The sequence below is a fragment of the Oncorhynchus mykiss genome, chromosome 2, assembly GCF_013265735.2.
Source record: "Oncorhynchus mykiss isolate Arlee chromosome 2, USDA_OmykA_1.1, whole genome shotgun sequence".
In the NCBI taxonomy this organism is placed as follows: Eukaryota; Metazoa; Chordata; class Actinopteri; order Salmoniformes; family Salmonidae; genus Oncorhynchus; species Oncorhynchus mykiss.
In genome coordinates this window covers 35489427-35512889 of record NC_048566.1, presented here as the reverse complement: position 1 = coordinate 35512889, position 23463 = coordinate 35489427, and the positions used below count along the sequence as shown (strand labels likewise).

General features: G+C 42.0%; 2 protein-coding genes across 3 annotated transcripts; both read right to left on the bottom strand.

Moving 5' to 3' along the window:
- Positions 1–699: 699 nt before the first annotated feature.
- LOC110488566 (sialic acid-binding Ig-like lectin 5) lies at positions 700–6233 on the bottom strand. The gene is made up of 8 exons (XM_036947104.1): positions 6084–6233; positions 5541–5936; positions 4834–5154; positions 4463–4723; positions 4097–4378; positions 2154–2280; positions 1873–1954; positions 700–1744 (listed from the first exon to the last, which is right to left on the bottom strand). Exons 1-8 carry the CDS (start codon positions 6142–6144, stop codon positions 1364–1366), a joined length of 1911 nt encoding a protein of 636 aa, XP_036802999.1. The 5' UTR covers positions 6145–6233; the 3' UTR covers positions 700–1363.
- Positions 6234–14806: 8573 nt separating this feature from the next.
- Positions 14807–20073, bottom strand: LOC118939546 (myelin-associated glycoprotein-like). Of its 2 annotated transcripts, XM_036947095.1 has the most exons (5): positions 19747–20068; positions 19352–19451; positions 18586–18688; positions 18142–18195; positions 14807–17437 (listed from the first exon to the last, which is right to left on the bottom strand). In XM_036947095.1, exons 1-5 carry the CDS (start codon positions 19982–19984, stop codon positions 17276–17278), a joined length of 657 nt encoding a protein of 218 aa, XP_036802990.1. In that variant the 5' UTR covers positions 19985–20068; the 3' UTR covers positions 14807–17275. The 2 variants fall into 2 exon arrangements, with proteins under 2 accessions (XP_036802990.1, XP_036802994.1); XM_036947099.1 differs by lacking the exon at positions 18142–18195 and having other exon boundaries at positions 19747–20073.
- Between the last annotated feature and the right edge of the window lie 3390 nt (positions 20074–23463).

Below are 23463 nucleotides of genomic sequence, written 5' to 3'. Positions count from 1 at the left end.
CCTGTGAGCCACTGCGGAACCCTGTGATGATTTTCTTTGTGGCCTCCACCCCCATCAAAGTTGCCCATTCCTGATTTATTCAATTGGTAGCTTATAATTACTATTGAACGAAATTTGTGGAGATGGTAAGTTGAAAAATGTACCATTTATACATTCTTTTAACAGATTTCAGAGAACAAACAAATGAAAATACAAAAAAAGATTGAGGTAGTGCCTCAATATAAAGCAATACTGCAATAATGCACACTTATGAATAGAAAAATATTCTCATAAATGGGTTAGCTGACAATGTCATGAAAACGATAGGCATGCTTCAATGGGGCAGAAGACCACATGTTGTGGTGATTCTGGATGGCCAGATATCTAGCAACAATGACACAAAGCTGCCATCTGGCGAATAGTAGGTGGCTTGTTTCAGCTAGTTTTATGTTGTTCTTGAAATGTCATATTTCTGGGGGGTGTTATTTGCTAATATGGCACACAAAAAAATACTACCTAGCTAACCAAACAACTGTAACACCGTATTTGAGAGACAACAAGTGCTCATGGTGCAAATGTATTTATATTTTCAAACATTGGAGACGAAATATGTGACATGTTGTCAACAATCTAAGCCAACCCAGCTGTTTTACCACATAGTTGTGCTCACATCTGTTTTGTTGCTAAACAACCAAGCTGTCTAAAGAAAACAACATAATGTACTTTTTTTCTTGATTCTTTAATTTGAGCTCTCTGGCTAGCCCAAAATGAGAATTCTGATTTACATTTTGCCAACATTTCCAACAGTGTATCAGTATTCTATTTACAGAAATATATTGATTACATCCACACATACTACCTAATATCCCCACCCACTTGTCAAATCAAAATGCAAAATGAAAGGAAAAAGGAGAAGAAAAAATAAATGGCTTGACCTCTACTTTTCCCAACCACGTATGTGTCAGTCCTTCCCCTTGGTGACAAAACACTGTCATTACAAAAGTAAAATGACTCTTCCTTGAAAGACTTTATAAAAACTTGACCAAAACTTGCTTCTATGTACAACTAGAAAATATTCTTATTGAAAATGTACAACCACCAGATACATACAGTACCATCTGACACAGGGCTGTAAAATAAATCATTTACCAAAACTATTAACTACAGTAGTTTCAGTTATTAAACAACGGCTCTGTATTATCATAAAACATTCAAACTTGATTAGGCACATGAGGAAACAACACCAAAACTACAGTAGTTTCAGTTGAGCAAAAGTCCCAGTATCAACATAAAACATTCAATCTGGATTCAGAAAATGATATAGGAACACATGGCTATATAATACTGCATGCTATCCCCCATGTTTCTAGTGAAAATTGCTGTGTCACTCACCACCCATAATAGCCTTGACGTTGGAGTAAAGCTCTGTATTCTCATATGTCTCTGCTGCTGGCTTACCATTCTCGTTCTCCTCCTCGTACATCACTCCACTCCCCTCTCCTCCACCTTCATACCCTTCTTTCTTATTCTCTTGTTTGATTTTGGCGTACTCTGACTCTGAGGTGGTGGTCTTCTTCTCTGCCTCCTCAGGAGTCTTCTTCAGTTGGGAGTAGTTGATAGTGGCGTAGTGCACATCTTGAGGTTCTTCCCCTTTGGCAGAGTTTCCTGCAGCTCCACTGGTCTGGGGTCCTGTGTTTTCAGCTCCCTCCATCAGCACCACCTGCAGAGGGGTCTGTTCGCCCCGCACAGCCTGTCCTGCATTTGTCTATGGAGTAGATTACAGAGAGCACTGTGTGAGGAGTCTTGTTAGCTTGCTGGTCCCAGATCTGTTTATGCTGTCAATGCTAACAGAATGTTGGTAAAGCTGAAAAAAGAAGGAAACTGGTACGGCACCTGTTGGTCTTCACATGCCACCATCTCCAGTTTCGTTAAAGGGCTTTTGGAGTCTGAGTCCTTTGGGATCCTCTCTTTGCATCTAGGGAAAATGTTATAAATAAAATGTCTCAATTACTATATGTTAGAGAGGTTAGCAAGCACCTCCATTACAACATGGTGCAAGGCATTGCAACTTTTGACAATATATCTGATACTCTTGATAGGAAATGTGAATTTCTAAAGACAATCACCAACACTCATATAACACTAACTGTACTTCAGTAACAGAATGCATGTACCTTTTACATTTCCCTGTCAAACACAGGATGATACAACAGATGGTGGATGAGCAGGCTGCACCAATCACAAATGCAGTAATCAGTGGTGGGTTCAACAGCAGAGCCAAGATGTCTTTAGATACTTTCTCTATAAAGAGAACAAAGCATGTATGGTTTTAGAAGTTGCTCACCATACTTTGTATCCTCTGATTTTCTTTTTAAATGAAATAATAACATGATATTTTCTCACTCAAAGCATATACATGTAATTCCTCTATGCTGCAGACTTACAGTGCCTTGCGAAAGTATTCGGCCCCCTTGAACTTTGCGACCTTTTGCCACATTTCAGGCTTCAAACATAAAGATATAAAACTGTATTTTTTTGTGAAGAATCAACAACAAGTGGGACACAATCATGAAGTGGAACGACATTTATTGGATATTTCAAACTTTTTTAACAAATCAAAAACTGAAAAATTGGGCGTGCAAATTTATTCAGCCCCCTTAAGTTAATACTTTGTAGCGTCACCTTTTGCTGCGATTACAGCTGTAAGTCACTTGGGGTATGTCTCTATCAGTTTTGCACATCGAGAGACTGACATTTTTTCCCATTCCTCCTTGCAAAACAGCTCGAGCTCAGTGAGGTTGGATGGAGAGCATTTGTGAACAGCAGTTTTCAGTTCTTTCCACAGATTCTCGATTGGATTCAGGTCTGGACTTTGACTTGGCCATTCTAAAACCTGGATATGTTTATTATTGAACCATTCCATTGTAGATTTTGCTTTATGTTTTGGATCATTGTCTTGTTGGAAGACAAATCTCTGTCCCAGTCTCAGGTCTTTTGCAGACTCCATCAGGTTTTCTTCCAGAATGGTCCTGTATTTGGCTCCATCCATCTTCCCATCAATTTTAACCATCTTCCCTGTCCCTGCTGGAGAAAAGCAGGCCCAAACAATGATGCTGCCACCACCATGTTTGACAGTGGGGATGGTGTGTTCAGGGTGATGTGCTGTGTTGCTTTTACGCCAAACATAACGTTTTGCATTGTTGCCAAAAAGTTCAATTTTGGTTTCATCTGACCAGAGCACCTTCTTCCACATGTCCAGGTGGCTTGTGGCAAACTTTAAACGACACTTTTTATGGATATCTTTAAGAAATGGCTTTCTTCTTGCCACTCTTCCATAAAGGCCAGATTTGTGCAATATACGACTGATTGTTGTCCTATGGACAGAGTCTCCTACCTCAGCTATAGATCTCTGCAGTTCATCCCGAGTGATCATGGGCCTCTTGGCTGCATCTCTGATCAGTCTTCTCCTTGTATGAGCTGAAAGTTTAGAGGGACGGCCAGGTCTTGGTAGATTTGCAGTGGTCTGATACTCCTTCCATTTCAATATTATTGCTTGCACAGTGCTCCTTGGGATGTTTAAAGCTTGGGAAATCTTTTTGTATCCAAATCCGGCTTTAAACTTCTTCACAACAGTATCTCGGACCTGCCTGGTGTGTTCCTTGTTCTTCATGATGCTCTCTGCGCTTTTAACAGACCTCTGAGTCTATCACAGTGCAGGTGTATTTATACGGAGACTTGATTACACACAGGTGGATTGTATTTATCATCATTAGTCATTTAGGTCAACATTGGATCATTCAGAGATCCTCACCAAACTTCTTGAGAGAGTTTGCTGCGCTGAAAGTAAAGGGGCTGAATAATTTTGCACACCCAATTTTTCAGTTTTTGATTTGTTAAAAAAGTTTGAAATATCCAATAAATGTCGTTCCACTTCATGATTGTGTCCCACTTGTTGTTGATTCTTCACAAAAAAATACAGTTTTATATCTTTATGTTTGAAGCCTGAAATGTGGCAAAAGGTCGCAAAGTTCAAGGGGGCCGAATACTTTCGCAAGGCACTGTATTGGGTGGGATAGGGAAGCTGTTGCTCTCTAACAAAGTAACAACATATCTTTACCTCCTCGCTTTCCTTGGCTCTCTTTTTGGGTGACTTGCAGCTTCTCTCTCACTCTGCCCACTTCATTTGTGCTGACACACTCCACAGTAGTGTTGGTGTGGTTTCCGACATGCATCCTGATGGTGGTGTTCACTGAGGACCTCAACACTGATTTAGTGAGGGAGTACTCCTCAGTGTTAAGCCAGCCTATGAGAGGTAAGGGAACCCCCTGGCTGACACACACACAGGTCATGACCTTTGCCTGGATGACACACCCAGAAGCATTGAGAATCACAGGATGGTCTAACGAGAGACAGAGGGGGAAGATATATCATGGACAATTTAAAGTAAACATGTTTCAAGCTATTTTGTGTTGTTTGTACTCACACATCACAGTGACATCAATGGAAGCTGTCAGAGTCCTGTTGATTTGTTGAGCTTTACACACATACTCCCCAGCATGTTCTCTTGTCATGTTCGAGATGGTGAGAGAGGCCAGTCCAGAGTTATTCTGTTCCAAAGCTGTTGTCCCATTCTTACTCCAGGTGATAGATGGTGGTGGTGGGTAGCTGTCAACAAAGCAAGACAGATTCAGGGTATCACCCTCTCGCACTGTGTTACTACCAGAGATCTTGGGTTCCTTCACATCTAGAAAATAAAGTATATAATCAGTTTATCATGTTCATGAATTATAACTGTTGAAGCACAACAAGCTGTTGGGTTGTGCAAAGTAAGGTCAGATGATGTAGGCTACTTACGAGTCACATTCAAAGTCACTGTCTCCTCAGTGGTGATGTTCCCTTTGAATGTCACTTGGCACGTGACCTTGGTGGTGTGGTGCTCTGCTGAAGGTGTAAAGGTCAATGTTGAGAAGTGGGTTGTTGTGACGCGGGTCAGATCCTCTCTCCTTTGTGTGGTGGTGTTGTCTCTGAGCTCAGTGATGTTGTCTCCTGTCCCTCTCCATGTCCATGTGATGTTAGGAGGAGTTCCAGAGCAGATTCCCGGGGCGGTGCAGGTCAGGGTCGCTGGTTCTCCCTCTGTCAGAGGAGGAGTCAACACTGAGGGCTTCTGGGTCAGAGCTGGAGTTAGGAAATAGAAACACAGACTGAGGCCTAAATTCAATCAGGATCGTGGAAGATTCGCACAATAGCATGATTTACATTTAGAGGCAATGTTCCCGTATTCATGGTAAATGCACATGTCGGCTCAAAGATATTTACCTTTACATTTAAGTCACGCTATAACATGGATTTTGTATCAATGTAGAAAACAGCAGAAACATATACTCATGGAAAGTATGAAATCCTGGTACAGGTTTAGAAAAATAAACACTTTGAAATGGGAGACTTGGGGAAATCTTGGGCTTTGTAAACTGGAGGTACTTATGTTACAGTAAGTGTACATGACAAATTACAATAAAGTAATACTCTTGTCACTGTAACTAACAGTAATAGTCATGCTGTACCTTTCACTGCCATTTTCAGTTTCGTCTGGTATGTAAATTGACTTATATTGCCAGTGTTCAATTTTCCGGACATTCTTAATTGATAGTCTCCGTCATCAGTCTTAGTGATGTCGTTGATGATCATACTGCAGTTCTTCTTTGTCAGGTCTGTCTCCAGTAGTGCTACTCGCCTTCTATAACCCTCCTGAGCTATAGAGGAATTTCTTGAGTGGAAAATAGAGTCAGTTTCGACTTTAATAGAACATCGTGCATCAGGGCATTTAAGCCACATTGCTATGCTAGCAAGGAAGTCATCAGGGTGAGTGAACAAACATGGAATAACAGCACATAGTCCAGTCTGTGGTGTTATCTCTGCTGGACTGAAGGTGATGTTGTATGCTGCTGCAAGGGCCTTCTCTGACGGAGGGAAATTAATATAGTCATGAGTAATACAAGAAGCACTGATACTACTTCACTTGTTTGTAAAAAAAAATCATGTGACAGTATCTGTTGGGATGTGTGTCATATGTATATTAACAATAGTAGTGATAAAAGGAACCTTACTTTGGCATGTGGTTCTCTCTGTCAGAGAGAGAAGTAGAGCTGCCCAGATGAGGACCCACATCCTGCCTCTACTGCCTCGATGAATCAACCACAACACCGGGGTCTCTCCTCTTTCTCCTCTTTGTCTAATGGTCACTATCTCTGTCTGTGTCTACTGGTATGGAGTGTGAAATACAATATGAAATGGTGTTGTGAGAATAACAACATATCGCAATACACATTGGATATTAACATTTCATTACACCTTTATGAGTGCTACAGTTGCATTCATAACAACCTTCTTAACAGTTTTATTCAACTAAGATGTATTTTTCTGTAATGCCTAGAGAGGATGTCAAAGAAACATTTATGCTCAAGGTTCATATGAATTCCTTCTTCACAATTGCTCATAAATATATTTAACTGCATTCATAAATATGTATTCCTATGCTGTTTAAAGCCTTATGAAGGAATGTGTTGTAATGCCCTAAATGAATAATATTACCATTACATTACATAGTCATAATTACGTTTTAACAGTCATTCAATGTAACGAGACAAAAATATATCATTGTTCAATAGCTTGTCTTTTGATCCATGCAGAGAATAAGACTGAATCAGCACATTACCTCTCTCTGTGTGCTCTCTCTTCCTATTGACTGTGAGCCCTGTGTGAGTCTCTGATGGGTGTGAACTGTCACTTCATGTCCCCAGTCTGTTACTCCTCCCTCTAACCTGGTGCTGCAATCCAGGAAGTCCCTCTGTACTGCATACCACCCAGCTATACTGTACTGTATCTAGACCATAATCAACCCAAACACATCAACCAACCCATCAAACCCCACCAATCCACACATACCACCCAGCCATACTGTACTGTATCTAGACCATAATCAACCCAAGCACATCAACCAACCCATCAAACCCAACCAATCCACACATACCACCCAGCCATACTGTACTGTATCTAGACCCTAATCAACCCAAGCACATCAAACCCCATCAATCCACACCTATCAACCAGCCTTGATCAACACTGCAATCCCCTTGCCTTGTATATTCAGATGCAGCTTTATTTCATAAGAAAGTTTCTATAAGATTTCTATAAGAAAATGTGTACATATTTCAAGATTGGCTGTTTGAAACATGTGCATGTGAATTACATGGAGAATGCCTTGCATTGGATAGAGATAAGATGGCAATAGTCTCACTGTTATTGATGCCCTCTGTGGTCTGAGAAATGAAGCCCTGTACCCAATATGATAGATCTGCTGCAAAAAGGGTACTGCCATATTCTGCAGTAACTGACATAGTAACTATAGTAAGTATAGTGTGCTAAATGCACTTATTATGGACTGTCACGCCCTGACCTTAGTTGTCTTTGTTTTCTTTCTTATTTTGGTCAGGTCAGGGTGTGACTAGGGTGGGTATGTTAGTTTTTGTATTGTCTAGGTGTTTTTGTATATCGAGGGTTTTTGTAAGTCTAGGTATATCTAGGTCTATGGTGGCCTGAATTGGTTCCCAATCAGAGGCAGCTGTTTATTGTTGTCTCTGATTGGGGACCATATTTAGGTAGCCATATTCCTTGAGTATTTTGTGGGTTCTTATTCTATGTTTAGTTGCCTGTCTGCACTTTTCATATTAGCTTCACGGTTTGTTTTGTTACTTTATTACTTTGTTCAGTGTCCTTTCTTCATTAAAAGAAGAATGTATGCTTTTCACACTGCGCCTTGGTCTCCTAATTACAACGACCTTGAAGTGGGTGGAAGGTAGCCTAGCAGTTAAGAGTGTTGGGCCAGTAACCGAAAGTTTGCTGGTTTGAATCCAAGGGGCCGGCAAAGGGTAAGAATATGCAGGGTAGGGTTAAATGCAGAAGACACATTTCGGTTGAATGCGTTCAGCTGTGCAACTGACTAGGTTATCCCTTTATTATCAACGTTAGAGGCTACTGGGTTGTGTTCAATATATTTTTGTGATGGTTCTATACCACAATCTTTCAAGTATACAGACATATAAGACCCACTTATGAAGAGTGATGATTCTTTCACCGTTACATTATGTTGACTTAATAGCAAGAAGACATGGTAATAGTGCAACTGATCACAGCGTGAAATGGAAGGAATTTGTTGCAACAATGCCTGATAAAGTATCAGTAATGTGTAAACTGTCAAATGAATTTCAGTTTCAATTTGTGTAGTTGTAAAGGAAGTGCGTGTAGTCATAAATAGTTTACTTCATCTTCACACTTTGTGACTGTGATATTTTTTATTTGTTAGGTCGGGTGTTACTTCCCCGAAAAACTTACACTTAAACTCTACTCCATGTTCCTTGAAATATACAGTGCCTTTGGAAAGTATTCAGACCCCTTAGCCTTTTCCACATTTTGTTACATTACAGCCTTATTCTAAAAAAGGATTAAATACATTTTAAAACTCATACATCTACACACAATACCCCACAATGAGAAAGGCAAAAAAAATGTTTTTATCAATGTTTGCTCATGTATTATAAACTAAACAGAAGTACCTTATTTACATAAGTATTCAGACCCTTTGCTATGAGACTTGAAATTGAGATCCGGTGCATCCTGTTTCCATTGATCATCCTTGAGATGTTTCTACAACTTGATTGGAGTCCATCTGTGGTAAATTAAATTGATTGGACATGATTTGGAAAGGCACACACCTGTCTATATAAGGTCCCACAGTTGATCGCGCATGTCAGAGCAAAACTAAGCCATGAGGTCGAAGGAATTGATTGTAGAGCTCCGAGACAGGATTGTTTCAAGGCACAGATCTGGGGAAGGGTACCAAAAGATGTATGCAGCATTGAAGGTCCCAAAGAACTTAGTGGACTACATAATTCTTAAATGGAAGAAGTTTGGAAACACCATGACTACCTAGAGCTGACCACCCAGCCAAACTGAGCAATCTGGGGAGAAGGGCCTTGGTCAAGATTTAACATCTGGAGGAAAGCATGGTTTGTAAGAGCATCATGCTGTGGGGATGTATTTTAGCGGCAGGGACTGTGAGACTAGTCAGGATCGAGGGAAAGCGCTCAGGATGTCAGACTGGGGGGATGGTTCATCTTCAACAGTACAATGACACTGGGCAGACAGCCAAGACAACGCAGGAGTGGCTTCGTGACAAGTTTCTGAATGTCCCTGAGTGACCCAGCCAGAGCCCTGACTTGAACCTGATCTAACATCTCTGGAGAAACCCTAAAATAGCTGTGCAGCGACGCTCCCCATCCAACCTGACAGAGCTTGTGAGGCTCTACAGAGAAGAACGTGAGAAACTCCCCATTTAGAGATGTGTCAACCTTGTAGCTCTAACGGTTTTCTTCTTCCTCTAGCGAGGAGTATGAAATATCAGACCAATATGCAGCGTGGTAAGTGTTCGTCATATTTATTACACTGAACACAGAAAACAAACGAACGAGAGAATAAAGGAAAATCAAAACATGTGTGAAAACACTGAAACGGAAAATAACCACCCACAAACAAAAGTGGGAAAACAGGCTACCTAAGTATGGTTCTCAATCAGAGACAACGATTGACAGCTGCCTCTGATTGGGAACCATACCAGGCCAAACACATAGAAATAAAAACACAAGAACAAAACATAGAATGCCCACCCCAAATCACGCCCTGACCAACCTAAAATAGAGACATGAAAAAGGAACTAAGGTCAGGACGTGACAGTAGCTTCATACCCAAGAAGACTAGGCTGTAATCATTGTAAAAGGTGCTTATCAGATGGCGCCGGAGGGGATGGCTGCCGTTTTATGGGCTCTTAACCAACCATGCTATTATGTTTGTTTTTTCACATTGTTTGTAACTTATTTTGTACATTATGTTGCTACTACCATCTCTTATGACCGAAAAGAGCTTCTGGACATCAGAACAGCGATTACTCACCTTGAAATGGACAAATAATTTTTCTATAATGAGGCGGACGAGATGGATTTACTCCAGACACCCGACAAGGCCCTCATCCCGTCATCCCGTCAAGAGACGGAGATATTGCAGAAGGAGGTCGGGGTGCCTTGTAAGTTTCCGGCGATGAGTGGTTAACCTGCCTTTACCATCGGTACTATTGGCCAACGTACAATTGTTGGATAATAAAGTGGACAAACTATAAGAAAGTATATCCTACCCAAGGGTATTAAAAAGTGTAATATCGTATGTTCCACCGATTTGTGGCTGAACGACGACATGAATAACATACAGCTGGCGGGTTATACACTGTATCGGCAGGAAAGAACAGCAGCCTCTGGTAAGACAAGGGGTGGCGGTCTATGTATATTTGTAAACAACAGCTGGTGCACGATATCTAAGGAAGTTTCAAGGCTTTGCTCGCCTGAGACCACCTTTACTCCACACACAGAGACGCGAATAAAGCTCTCCCTCGCCCTCCATTTGGCAAATCTGACAATAATTATATCCTCCTGATTCCTGCTTACAAGTAAAAACTAAAGCACGAAGCACCGGTGACCCAGTCAATAGAAAAGTGGTCAGAATAAGCAGATGCTAAGCTACAGGACTGTTTTGATAGCACAGATTGGAATATGTTGCGGGATTCTTCTGATGTCATTGAGGTGTACACCACATCAGTCACTGGCTTCATCAATAAGTGCATAGATGACATCGTCCCCACAGGACTAAGATCGAATCGTACTACACCGGCTCCAACGCTCTTCAGATGTGGCAGGGCTTGCAAACTATTACAGACTACAAAGGGAAGCACCGCAGCGAGCTGTCCAGTGACACAAGCCTAGCAGATTAGCTAAATTACTTCTATGCTCGCTTCAAGGCAAGTAACACTGAAACATGCATGAGAGCATCAGCTGTTCCAGACGACTGTGTGATCACGCTCTCCCTAGCCGATGTGAGTAGGACCTTTAAACAGGTCAACATTCACAAGACCACGGATTACCAGGACGTGTTGTCTGAGCATGCGCTGACCAACTGGCAAGTGTCTTCTCTGACATTTTCAACCTCTCCCTGTCTGAGTCTGTAATACCAACATGTTTCAAGCGGACCACCATAGTCCCTGTGTCCAATAACACTAAGGTACCCTGCCTAAAAGACTACCGACCCGTAGCACTCACGTCTGTAGCCATGAAGTGCTGTGAAAGGCTGGTCATGGCTCACATTAACACCATTATCCCAGAAACCCTAGACCCACTCTAATTTGCATACCGCCCCAACAGATCCACGGATGATGCAATCTCTATTGCACTCCACACTGCCCTTTCACACATTGACAAAAGGAACACCTATGTGAAAAATGCTATTCATTGACGACGGCTCAGCGTTTCACACCATAGTGCCCTCAAAGCTCATTACTAAGCTAAGGACCCTGGGACTAAACACCTCCCTCTGCAACTGGATCCTGGACTTCCTGACAGGCTGCCTCCAGGTAGTTAGGGTAGGTAACAACACATTCGCTATCTTGATCCTCAACACGGGTGCACCTCAGTGGCAGGCCTCATCACCGACAACGATGTGACAGATTAGAGGGAGGAGGTCAGAGACCTGGCCTTGTGGTGCCAGGACAACAACCTCTCCCTCAACGTGATCAAGACAAAGCAGATGATTATGGACCACAGGAAAAGGAGGGCCGAGCACGCCCCCATTATCGGGGCTGTAGTGGAGCAGGTTTAAATCTTCAAGTTCCTTGGTGTCCACATCACCAACAAACTAACATGATCCAAGTTTTGTCGTGAAGAGGGCACGACAAAACCTATTTCCCCTCAGGGGACTGAAAAGATTTGGCATGGGTCCTCAGATCCTCAAAATGATATACAGCTGCACCACCAAGAGCATCTTAACTGTTTGCATCACTGCCTGGTATGGCAACTGCCTCCGACCGCAAGGCACTACAGAGGGTAGTGCGTACGGCCCAGTACATCACTGGGGCAAAGCATCCTGCCATCCAGGACCTCGATACCAGGCAGTATCAGAGGAAGGCCCTAAAAATTGTCAATTACACCAGCCACCCTAGTCATAGACTGTTCTCTCTGCTACCGCACAGCAAGCGGTACCGGAGTGCCAAGTCTAGGTCCAAGAGGCTTTTAAACAGCTACTACTCTCTGCTTATTATCTATGCATAGTCACTTTAATAACTCTATCTACATGTACATATTACCTCGACCAACCGGTCCCCCTGCACATTGTCTCTGTACCGGTACCCCCTGTATATAGCCTCGCTATTGTTATTTTACTGCTGCTCTTTAATTATTTGATGCATTTATTTCTTATTTTTGTAGGTATTTTTCTTACAACTGCATTTTTGGTTAAGGGCTTGGAAGCATTTCACTGTAAGGTCGCATGTAACAACTAACATTTGATTTGATTTAAACAAAGTACTGAGTAAAGGGTCTGAATGTACATTTAACATTTGTTTTCTTTTTTCTATACATTTCCCAAAATGTCTAAAAAGCAGTTTTTGTTTTGTCAGTATGGGGTATAGTGTGTAGACTGATGAAAAAAACGATTTTATACATTTTAGAATAAGGCTGTAATGTACAAAATGTGGAAAAAGTCAAGGGGTCTGAATACTTTCCGAATGCACTGTATATGTTGTTTATACTCAGTTTATGCAGAGTTTAATAAACTATAGTTTTTTAAAAGCACTTCTTTATAAAACACATTGTTTCATGATTCGGACTAGGCACCTTAGTTCCAGTGAAGGGAAATCTTGAGGCTACAGCATACAATGACATTCTAGACGATTCTGTGCTTCCATCTTTGTGGCAACAGTTTGGGGAAGGCCCTTTCCTGTTTCAGCATGACAATGCCCACGTGCACAAAGCGAGGTCCAAATAGAAATGATTTGTCGAGATCGGTGTGGAAGAACTTTACTGGCCCGCACAGAGCCAAACACCTTTGGGATGAATTGGAACGCCGACTGTGAAACAGGCCGGTGGCTGAATGGAAGCAATCCCTGCAGCAATGTTCCAACATCTAGTAAACAGCCTTCCCAGAGGTGGAGGCTGGTGTGGAGGCTGTTACAGCAGCAAAAGGGGGACCAACTCCATAATAATGCCCATGATTTTGGAATGAGACTTTCGATGAGCAGGCGTCCACTTACTTTTGGTCACTTATCCATTCACAATGTTTATGCTGGTAAAGTGATGGAACCAGGAAGTTTCGATGATACAATTTTCTAAATGCAGACAGATCATTTGTTCGTTCCACATGGTGGGATATTTTTGTGTCGGTAAAAATTTATTATGCGAGAAATAGCAGTATATCTGCAGCAAGTCAGTTTGGTGGAAACGTGCACATTTTATTCTGCATGAAAATCTGTCGCCAATTGGATGGAAACCTGGCTGGTGGGGTAAAGAGTAGAGCTAAAGTAGAATAGTGTTGTACCAATTAAACAAAGTGTTTTCGTACCAATTAATTCTAATCACTTCCCATAGATATCCCTGGGCCAGAGAATAGAGACATTGCAGTCTATCCTTTGATAATTGTTGATCTGTTCCTCAGCCTTAATGTGGCCCTCCTTGTCTATCTGACCAGTGCTTGTAAATGGTAAAAAAACATTCCAATCCCACAGTTTCATTACAGGGGGACATATGGCATAAGGTCAGGTGCCAATGAAATGCTTATCACTGTTATATTTAGATTTTTTTATCAACAGGTTATGCAAGGTAGGACTGTCTGAGCGAGGTAAATTATAATCAAGGACAACTTTAAGTTCCGTTTGGCTAACTGAAATGTGCAACCAGAGAATGTAGCCTAGCGGTTAGAGAGGCAAACCAGCAAACGAACTCCAGATCCGATGAGGAAAAAGTATTTTGTGAAGTGAGCTGGCAACTGGAGGGTTGCTGGTATCAAATATTTGATGCCATTTCGTGCCCTTGAGCAACCCCCCACAACAGCACCCAGTGGCAGGTTAGTGTTTTTGGCCTGAATCTCGTTCTCGAGGCAGCTCTGCAGAGTGGTCACTAGCTGAAATGGCCAAAAGTCATAAAATGTGATTTAAACCGACTTAACCCTAACCTTAACCACACAGTTAACCCTAATACTTAACCTAACCTCAAATTAACACTACACATCTCTGCAGCTGACCCATCTAGCGAAATTCGCTCTATTCTGTAAATATCAACCTGCCGCAAATTGTGGCAGCCCCCCCACACCTCTCCAAAATATGTCTGTATGTGTATGTATGTGTGTCTTGCGGAGGGGTTGGCTTAAAAAAGGAAGTCAAATTTTGGTTGGACCTTGTGTGCAACTGACCAATAAAGTGATATAGGCTGCCCCCGGGGCGGCAGGGTAGCCTAGTGGTTAGCGCGTTGGACTAGTAATCGGAAGGTTGCAAGTTCAAACCCCTTTGCTGACAAGGTACAAATCTGTCGTTCTACCCCTGAACAGGCAGTTAACCAACTTTTCCTAGGCCGTCATTGAAAATAAGAATTTGTTCTTATATCAATCTTAAATAAACAGGGTGCAACATACTGTAGCTGCTTCCTTTATTCTACTTCTTTCAGTACTGCACAAATTGGCTCTAAAATCATGTCAGTTAACAGTGTTTCTGTGACTTAAATAGCAAAAGGGTGAACCGAAGATAGTACTTTGTTTCATTGTGTGGGGGGAATAACTGTTACATACTGTATCAATGAAGTCATACTAATACATGGAGATATAGAATGTGTTCAGGGTGTATTTTCCATACTGTTTTGGGTATGAGAAAACATATCAACTATATAGATAACAAACTGAACTGGTCACATTCTCTGTTGTTTACTTGATTTATTTGTTGTTTGGACCCAAAGAAAGATGGCTTTGCTTGAGGCGGGACAGACTTGTAAAAGAAAGAGAATGATCAAACATCATCATAGAGCTCTTATTGTCATTAAGTAATAACAGTGCTAATTTGCAGAAGGATTGCAGAATTCTGATCGGAATTATTGTGTCAAAGATATAAAAAAAAAAATCATCACAATAATAATAATGAATACCACAAAGTAAAGAAAGTACAAATCTGCTTTACAACACACTATGTGACAAACAAATTAGAGAAGACATGAACAACGCTTCTCCATTTTGTTCCCAGGTTTAGAAAGAAATAAACCCCCCCATGAGGCGTTCAAGAGAACTGACGACAGTAAGTGTTACTAAACGGATGTCCATATTGGCATGTCTCAATGTTGGGCAACACATCTTGAACGCTCCGCCATTAGGTCTAGTGACTTAACCATGTCAGAACAATGACATAAAATATGTTATTAAACAGTCATGACAGCTGACATAAGCTTGACACCGTCATGGCACAAATCTTTGCTTCAGTCAGGTTATTGGCTTAGCATACCGCTAGCCAACTAATTTACATAAATACCCATTTGTGTCATGACAGTGTAAAGGGTTGTCAGTATTTTGACATCAGTTTTCATGACCGAAAATGACATGTGTTATGTTATGACAGCGTTATGTCACCCTTATGACAGAGAAGTCAGTTAAAGTGTTACCGAACCTGTATCCGACTTGCCTGTGTAAACCATTGTTGCAATAGTGAACATGTACATACCGTAGTGTATCTACACATATGGCTGACAGCATAATAGTCATGCAGGGTATTTATTTACATAATGTATACTAGTATCTTTTTACCCATCCATATGCAGCTTATTAATATTGTATTAACAGTCATTGTTATCTAGTGTTGCCATTAGTGAGCTTGGAGATTACATTACATGAGTTGATCAAGTATGTTTGAATAGCACAACCAACTGGTATAACAACTTCAATGTTGTGCCACTCAAATGCCTCCTCTGATACAACCCTATAGGATTAGGCATCGATTTCACACTTCACAACCATTGAAGTAGACATTTTGTGAGAAGCGGTCTCAGGTAAAGTGATCTTTTGAAACACCCACAGTGATCAGTGTTCGCTGATCTTTCAGCACTGTTTACATACACACACACACACATTGTCTCAACGAGATACATTTTGTCCTGCTGTGCGAGTGTTACAGTGGAGTCATGTATGCCAGATTGATCCAAAAATGTATTCTAATCCATTGGTTCCCATTTAAGGATAAGTTAACACTTACCCTTAGCAAAACATCGTCCAAAAATACTAGTAATTAAATCATGGGCAACGGAATAAATAGAACATTCTGTGTTACCCCGGCATATTTCCACAAGAGCAAAACACAATGCAATCAGTGCTTATAATGCATAAAAACAAAAATATTCAGGCCACTTCTTGCACGAGCAGAACCTTGTGTTCGAGGCTCCACAAACCTGTAAGAGTATCAATTTTCTCTCTTTATATAAAATCAAAGAAATATTCATTTCTCATCATCATCAAAAGCCACAGAGTCACAGCACACATCACTATTGAACTATATGTTGGAACAGAATATGTGAGATGAAGATGACAGGCTTCAATTGGATGTGTATCAGGCCTAACGTTTGTTGAACACTGGTCAGCGTTGACAACCACTGGATCAGGAAGAGAGAAGAGATCCCTCATTTCCTCCAGATCCAGGGTCAGAAATAGAGATAAGAAAAGAAAAAGCACAAAACACACCCCTTTCCCTGACACTTCGACTGGCAGCGGACACAGTGGAGAAGAACTATAACGGATGGATCTAGACAGTTAGCCTGGTATCCAAACTGATTGCGCTGCGTTTCACAGGAAAACTGGTGAGCTCAGCGTTCAATCTGGTTTAACCAGGCTAGCTATGAGTATGATATAGGGTGACATACAGAAGGGGAGCCCCAGAAAAGCAATGCCAACAATTAATGGTGTAGAGATGGAAATAGCAACATTGAATCTAGATGATACAGTACAGTAACTAACGCATTGCACCTGTTGTGAGGGAATTGTTTGACTATGAACAATAGAGTAAGAGCCTGGAGACCGACAGCTGCTGATAATACAAAGATCTTTTTACATTGTCCACTGGGCCGTGTTCTGACCCTGCAAGTAGCTACCAGCAGTCCTGGGTGGCGAGATGTGACTGGGGTTCCCCTTGGAGGCTTGGGGGTCGACTAACGGGGACGTCATTTGAGATGATTCAGGGACGGGCGGAGACGGTGGGAGTTCTTGGTGTGACGGTGAAGGTTGGGGGTGGAGTCTACGGGGGAGGGGGGAAGACGTTTGAAGAGGGGGCGAATGACGTGAGGAGGGGGGCGACAACATGGCTGCCACTGTGTCCCGCGGTGACGATGGGTCAGGGAAGGATCGCGATTCATTTGGCCTTGATCTCGGTGTAGTCGCTGCCGTCATCCCCCCTCCCTGAGGCCCCCCCATCCCTGGAGCGCCCCCCGAGAAACTGCAGGGCGGCGTAATTCAGCTCTTGCCTCTCCAGGTCTGCCATAGAGCCCACAGGTTGATAATCCCCGTCTTCTCCCTGTTGAAGATACGGAAAGAGAGAAGGCCCATTCAGAATCACAGGTTATATCAGCACAGTGCCACCAATGCCATTGACACCTCAGAACATTCAGAGTATAAAGGGATAACATGACAGACATTGAGAGAGGAGAAAGGAGGGTTAGTAGTTACTGGTGAGCAGAGGCGTAAAACAAGGAGATTGAGGCGGTTTAGCATATCCTGTTAGTATCGAGGCAGCCGTGCAACAGTAGTACTGGAAATCAAAGGCAATAGAGCACATGGAAGCTGATCTCAGACAGCAGACGACTGTGGGCCAGATCTGGTTGTTTTGTGACACATACAATGTGGCTCAGTTCTGGCACCACAATGAGTCATATGGCCCAGATCTGGTCCAAATGTATGAGATGCGAACTGGGGGAGGGTTGGCACTTTGCTTATGGGCCATCTCTGGCTTGAGTTATGTGGCCCTAACAACTTCCCACAGTTACTTTTGGTCTGAATGTGGGCCACATTGCCAGGCAAGGTCTGGACATTTCATGCTAAAGATCCACTTCAGGACCGTAACACCAAGTGGTTAACTGGGTAAAATGGTAAGTCGTGATATTGTAGACTAGAGCCAAATTTGGGCCATCGCATAATTTTGCTGTCTGTGATGTGTGAGGGATGCTGTCTACCACTGAGACTTGGAGTTGGGATTGGGGCTGGGTTGTTTAGGAACCTTACCGTGCTCTCCTCTAGAATGGAGTTAAACTTTGAGCCCAGAAGCTCTGTCTTAAGCTGTGCAAGAGTAAGGAAAGAGAAAACAGAGACAGAAGAACGCAGAGAAGCGATGAAGCAGAAAACAGATGTCTGGAAAGGCTATGGTGGCAGCTACACCAGTGGTACTGTGATAGATAGCTATAGTGGTACTGGGATTCTCAGGCTAGGCCAGTAGTTGGCTGGGGAAGTTTACATTTTCTCTTTAACATAAGAGGTCATATAGGTTTTTGATTATTTATGAATATCTCCATGGAATGAACCTTACTTTACATCAAATATAGGACATGAATTGAATGGGTATAGTATAGTTTCAGTATCAGCAACGGGTAAGCTATCATTCTCACGTTTAAGACAGATCTGAGAATGGTCATTATCATCATTATAGTCATCATCATCAACATGTCTCACCACTTTCTTCCTCAGACATTGTTTGTCCTTCTTGACTGTGCTGTAGTACAACGCTGGGTTCTCCAGTTTAGAGACCAGGTCCTGCCCAGGGTTGCCATTCTCTCTGGGGGGTGGAGTCACAAGATCAGACTCGGTCTCATGGCCACTAACTAACTCAGGGCGACACTCCAAGCCTGGGCATCCATTTTAAAACAAGGGCCTGCTTCCCAACGCAGTTAATAATCTACAGGCCCATGGTTCATGGTTGTGGTCGACGTTCATGGTTGTGGTTATTGGTTCATGGGTTTAGTTGCGGTTGAGCTGACACCCTCTCTTGGAGCGACTTTCAGTAAAAGCTTTTGTCGGAATGTGATGTATTGGTATAATGCTGAAGCACCTTAGTTAAGTAGGCTACCGTGGCTGTATTTTTAGCATAGCAGGTCAAGGGTACAAAGCAGGGAATTGAGCCTGCAAACTATAGGCTACGGTTAGTCTGGCTTGCTAACCCAATCCACAAGGCAGCCATTTTGGATCTCCATCTCAGAGGATTCCAGAAATGGGACTAGGGATGGCAAATTAATTGAACTCGCTCTGGCGTTAGCATAACTTATGACTAATGATTCTCAAGTCCGTTCATCGATCAATCATTCACTCATGAATACACAGAGGTGTTTTAGAATGGATGGCGAGGCTGAAGTGTTTCCTTATCGTCGATTCAAACAGGAAATGACCTGTACCTGTAACTCGCATCGACCCCTGTCACAGTTAGTGAAGGGTGGATACTCACTTCTTGTTGTTATGGCCCACATATCTCACTGCTGCGATGATGAAGGCGATGACAGCCACTCCACCGATGGTGCCAACAATCACTGCCATCATGTACTTCTCTAACATCGGACAAGAACATCATATTGAAGACAATATAGAAACATAAAATACTGTTTAGCTAGGTCCTGGTACTATAACGTATTTACATTCAAGATAATGCCATTGCCATATCAAGCCAATGGGGTAGCCAGTTTATGCTCTTACTTATACAGTCAATCTAGATATCATATAAAAGGTACTACACTTCTGATTTCAGTTCAATCTCTCATGTATGCTTGGCTATACAACGTGTAGCATTTTAATTGTATGCGTTTGTTTCTGTGTTTAACCATAAACCTGAACTTGTGTACTCACTCTCCTGCTGTAACTCCAGATGAAAGCTCTCCGACCCGTATATGTTGCTGATGCTGCAGTGCACATTGACAGCACCGTTGCCCAGGCGCTCGCCCTTCTCCCGTAGTTTTATCATGCCCGTGGACGTGTGGCCGTCCGTGTGCGTGTAGTAGTTGTAGCGGCCGTCCGTGTCGTTGATGGTGATGTTCTTGTCGGGGAGGTAGAACTCGATGATGGGCTCAGGGTTACCCGTAGCCATGCAAACACACTGGACTCCCTCCCTCACCACTGTGCACTTGGACTCTTCCAGAAGGACAGGGGCGTCTGAAGAGAGGGTGGAGGTAAGGATATGACTGACATGTAGAGTTGGATGGCATGGTGTAGCGTGGTGTAATGTAGGTGGTACAATACGATATGATACCATCTGTTATGATACCACATAACATAACATAATATGCTGGTCCCCTGCAGGAAGGTGAGGTATCGGAGGTCCCTCCGCCCCCCTCTGGACATCGAGGGGCCCCCGGGGGTACATGGTATCTTGGACTCTAGACGCAGGGTGAGGGGCCTGCAGTACCTCGTGGATTGGGAGGGGTACATTGCGGGAGCCGGGTGTCAGGTGCTCCATGGTCGTCGTCACCGGTCTACTAGCTGCCACCGATCCCTTTTTCCTTTCTGTTTGTTTGTCTGATTGTTTTCACCTGTTGCTCATTTTGGTTCATTATTTAGTCTATTTAAACTTTTAGTGCCCGCTTGCTGTTGTGCGGGCTTATCTTTACTGTCAGTGGTGCTGGTGTGTTCTTTGCCTGCGTATTATGTTCTTTGCCTGCGTATTATGTTATTTCCCTGTTTTGGAGACATACGTGTTCTATGGACATTGCCTGTTTGTTTGGCTAGACAACGCGCAATAAACAGATTTCTTTGGAAGTTTACTCTCTGCGCCTGACTCTACACCCACCACTCCTAGAAATACGTGATAGTCCCAGACTCTACGTACACAGCCCGCATTACAGTGTTGCTAAAAAAAGACAAGGACCCTCTATCCTGCTCGTCCTTCCGGCCCATAAGCTTGTTGGATTTCGACTACAAAATAATTACCAAATTGCTCGCCAAAAAACTAAACACTCTTCTTCGCAAAATAATAAAAGTGGATCAAACTGGATTTATTAGAGACAAATACTCTTCTGATAACATTTGCCGTCTATTTGATATTATTGATCAAGTAAACACACAGAAGACCCCTGTCCTGCTGGCTTCACTGGATGCCGAGAAGGCATTCAACAGGATGGAGTGGAGCTTTCTGTTCTCAGTATTAGAAAATTTCAATATGGGCCCAAACTTTATTAAATGGATTATGTCCCTATACTCTCATCCAAATGCCATGGTGACTACTAATGGTCTAAATTATTTAGGAAGTGGCACAAGACTAGGATGCTCGCTGTCCACACTACTTGTTGGGGGCGGAGCCTTTGGCAGAGTTGATAAGGAGCAATCCAAGTATTATGGGTGTTTCTGCAGGCGGCCTGCAGCACAAGATTTCACTCTACGCGTATGATGTCTTGCTCTACATATCCAACCCTGAGAAATCCCTCCCATTTTAGACACATTTGCTCAGTATGGCAAGTTTTTAGAATATAAGATACATTTGAACTAATCCACTGTTTGCCCTCTTAATCTTACACTCAGCAGCTCTATGAAGACACTGTCCATTCCAATGGAAGACACAGGGGTTTCAATACCTTGGGATCTTTGTAACACCAGATCTGAATTGCCTTTTCAATGTAAAGTTTCTTCCACTCCTGGATCGAATCAGAACGATCTCCAAACCTGGATCTTCCTCCTAATTATCTTAGTCGAAGAATCAATGTCATCCGTATGAACATCCTCCTTAGATTTAACTAGTTTTTTCAGATGCTCCCAAGCTATCTCCCAGTTTCCTTTTTCAAACCAACTAACCAAATTTATATGGGGGCAATTAAAAAAGGGTGTTCTTGCCCTTCCCTGCCTTCAATTGTACTACTGGTCTGCCCAAATTCGCAACATGCTAACATGGATCACAAACAGACAAGACTGGTCTGCCTCCTCTTCAATCCGAGAGAGATATTCTGAGGGCAGGTTCATGTCTCCTTATTCTGTACACAAAAACTATTTAAAACTGTTCATATTTACCAAAGTCATTAGCAAATGTGACTATGTATATATTTATTTAGCCGTTAATGTATTTCGGCAAATTAAGCCTATTTCGGCAAATTAATCAAGTTAGATTTGGGTAAATCGTTTTAGGCGAAAATTGTAATGGATCCTTAAGAAGTTTTAAAGAGGGATTACATGATTCAATTCGAATAATCAGGAGAGATCAGCCAATGAGTTATACTTGTAAGCAAATATTTCTGCAGGTGGCAATAAATCACCAACCTTAGCTTTATTCCTGTTCATATAACACACTCTAGGTGGCAGAATGTACCATTGCACCACAAAAATAAAATCATCACAGGGGGCCGCAGTGGCTCACAGGGCTGCATACCCACATGTAGTCAGAGCCCTGACTCTGGCTCTGACTACATGTGTGGGTATAGATGTGGGTATGCAGACCTGATTTTTGGGGGGGCCTCCACCCCCATCAAAGTTGCCCATTCCTGATTTATTCAATTGGTAGCTTATAATTACTATTGAATGAAATTTGTGGAGATGGTAAGTTGAAAAATGTACCATTTATACATTCTTTTAACAGATTTCAGAGAACAAACAAATGAAAATACAAAAAAAGATTGAGGTAGTGCCTCAATATAAAACAATACTGCAATAATGCACACTTATGAATAGAAAAATATTCTCATAAATGGGTTAGCTGACAATGTCATGAAAACGATAGGCATGCTTCAATGGGGCAGAAGACCACATGTTGTGGTGATTCTGGATGGCCAGATATCTAGCAACAATGACACAAAGCTGCCATCTGGCGAATAGTAGGTGGCTTGTTTCAGCTAGTTTTATGTTGTTATTGAAATTTAATATTTTTGGGGGGTGTTATTTGCTAATATGGCACACAAAAAAATACTACCTAGCTAACCAAACAACTGTAACACCGTATTTGAGAGACAACAAGTGCTCATGGTGCAAATGTATTTATATTTTTAAACATTGGAGACGAAATATGTGACATGTTGTCAAATATCTAAGCCAACCCAACTGTTTTACCACATAGTTGTGCTCACATCTGTTTTGTTGCTAAACAACCAAGCTGTCTAAAGAAAACAACATAATGTACTTTTTTTTTGATTCTTTAATTTGAGCTCTCTGGCTAGCCCAAAATGAGAATTCTGAATTACATTTTGCCAACATTTTCAACCGTGTATCAGTATTCTATTTACAGAAATATATTGATTACATCCACACATACTACCTAATATCCCCACCTACTTGTCAAATCAAAATGCAAAATGAGAAGAAGAAAAAATAAATGGCTTGACCTCTACTTTTCCCAACCACGTATGTGTCAGTCCTTCCCCTTGGTGACAAAACACTGTCATTACAAAAGTAAAATGACTCTTCCTTGAAAAACTTTATAAAAACTTGACCAAAACTTGCTTCTATGTACAACTAGAAAATATTCTTATTGAAAATGTACAACCACCAGATACATACAGTACCATCTGACACAGGGCTGTAAAATAAATCATTTACCAAAACTATTAACTACAGTAGTTTCAGTTATTAAACAACATCTCTGTATTATCA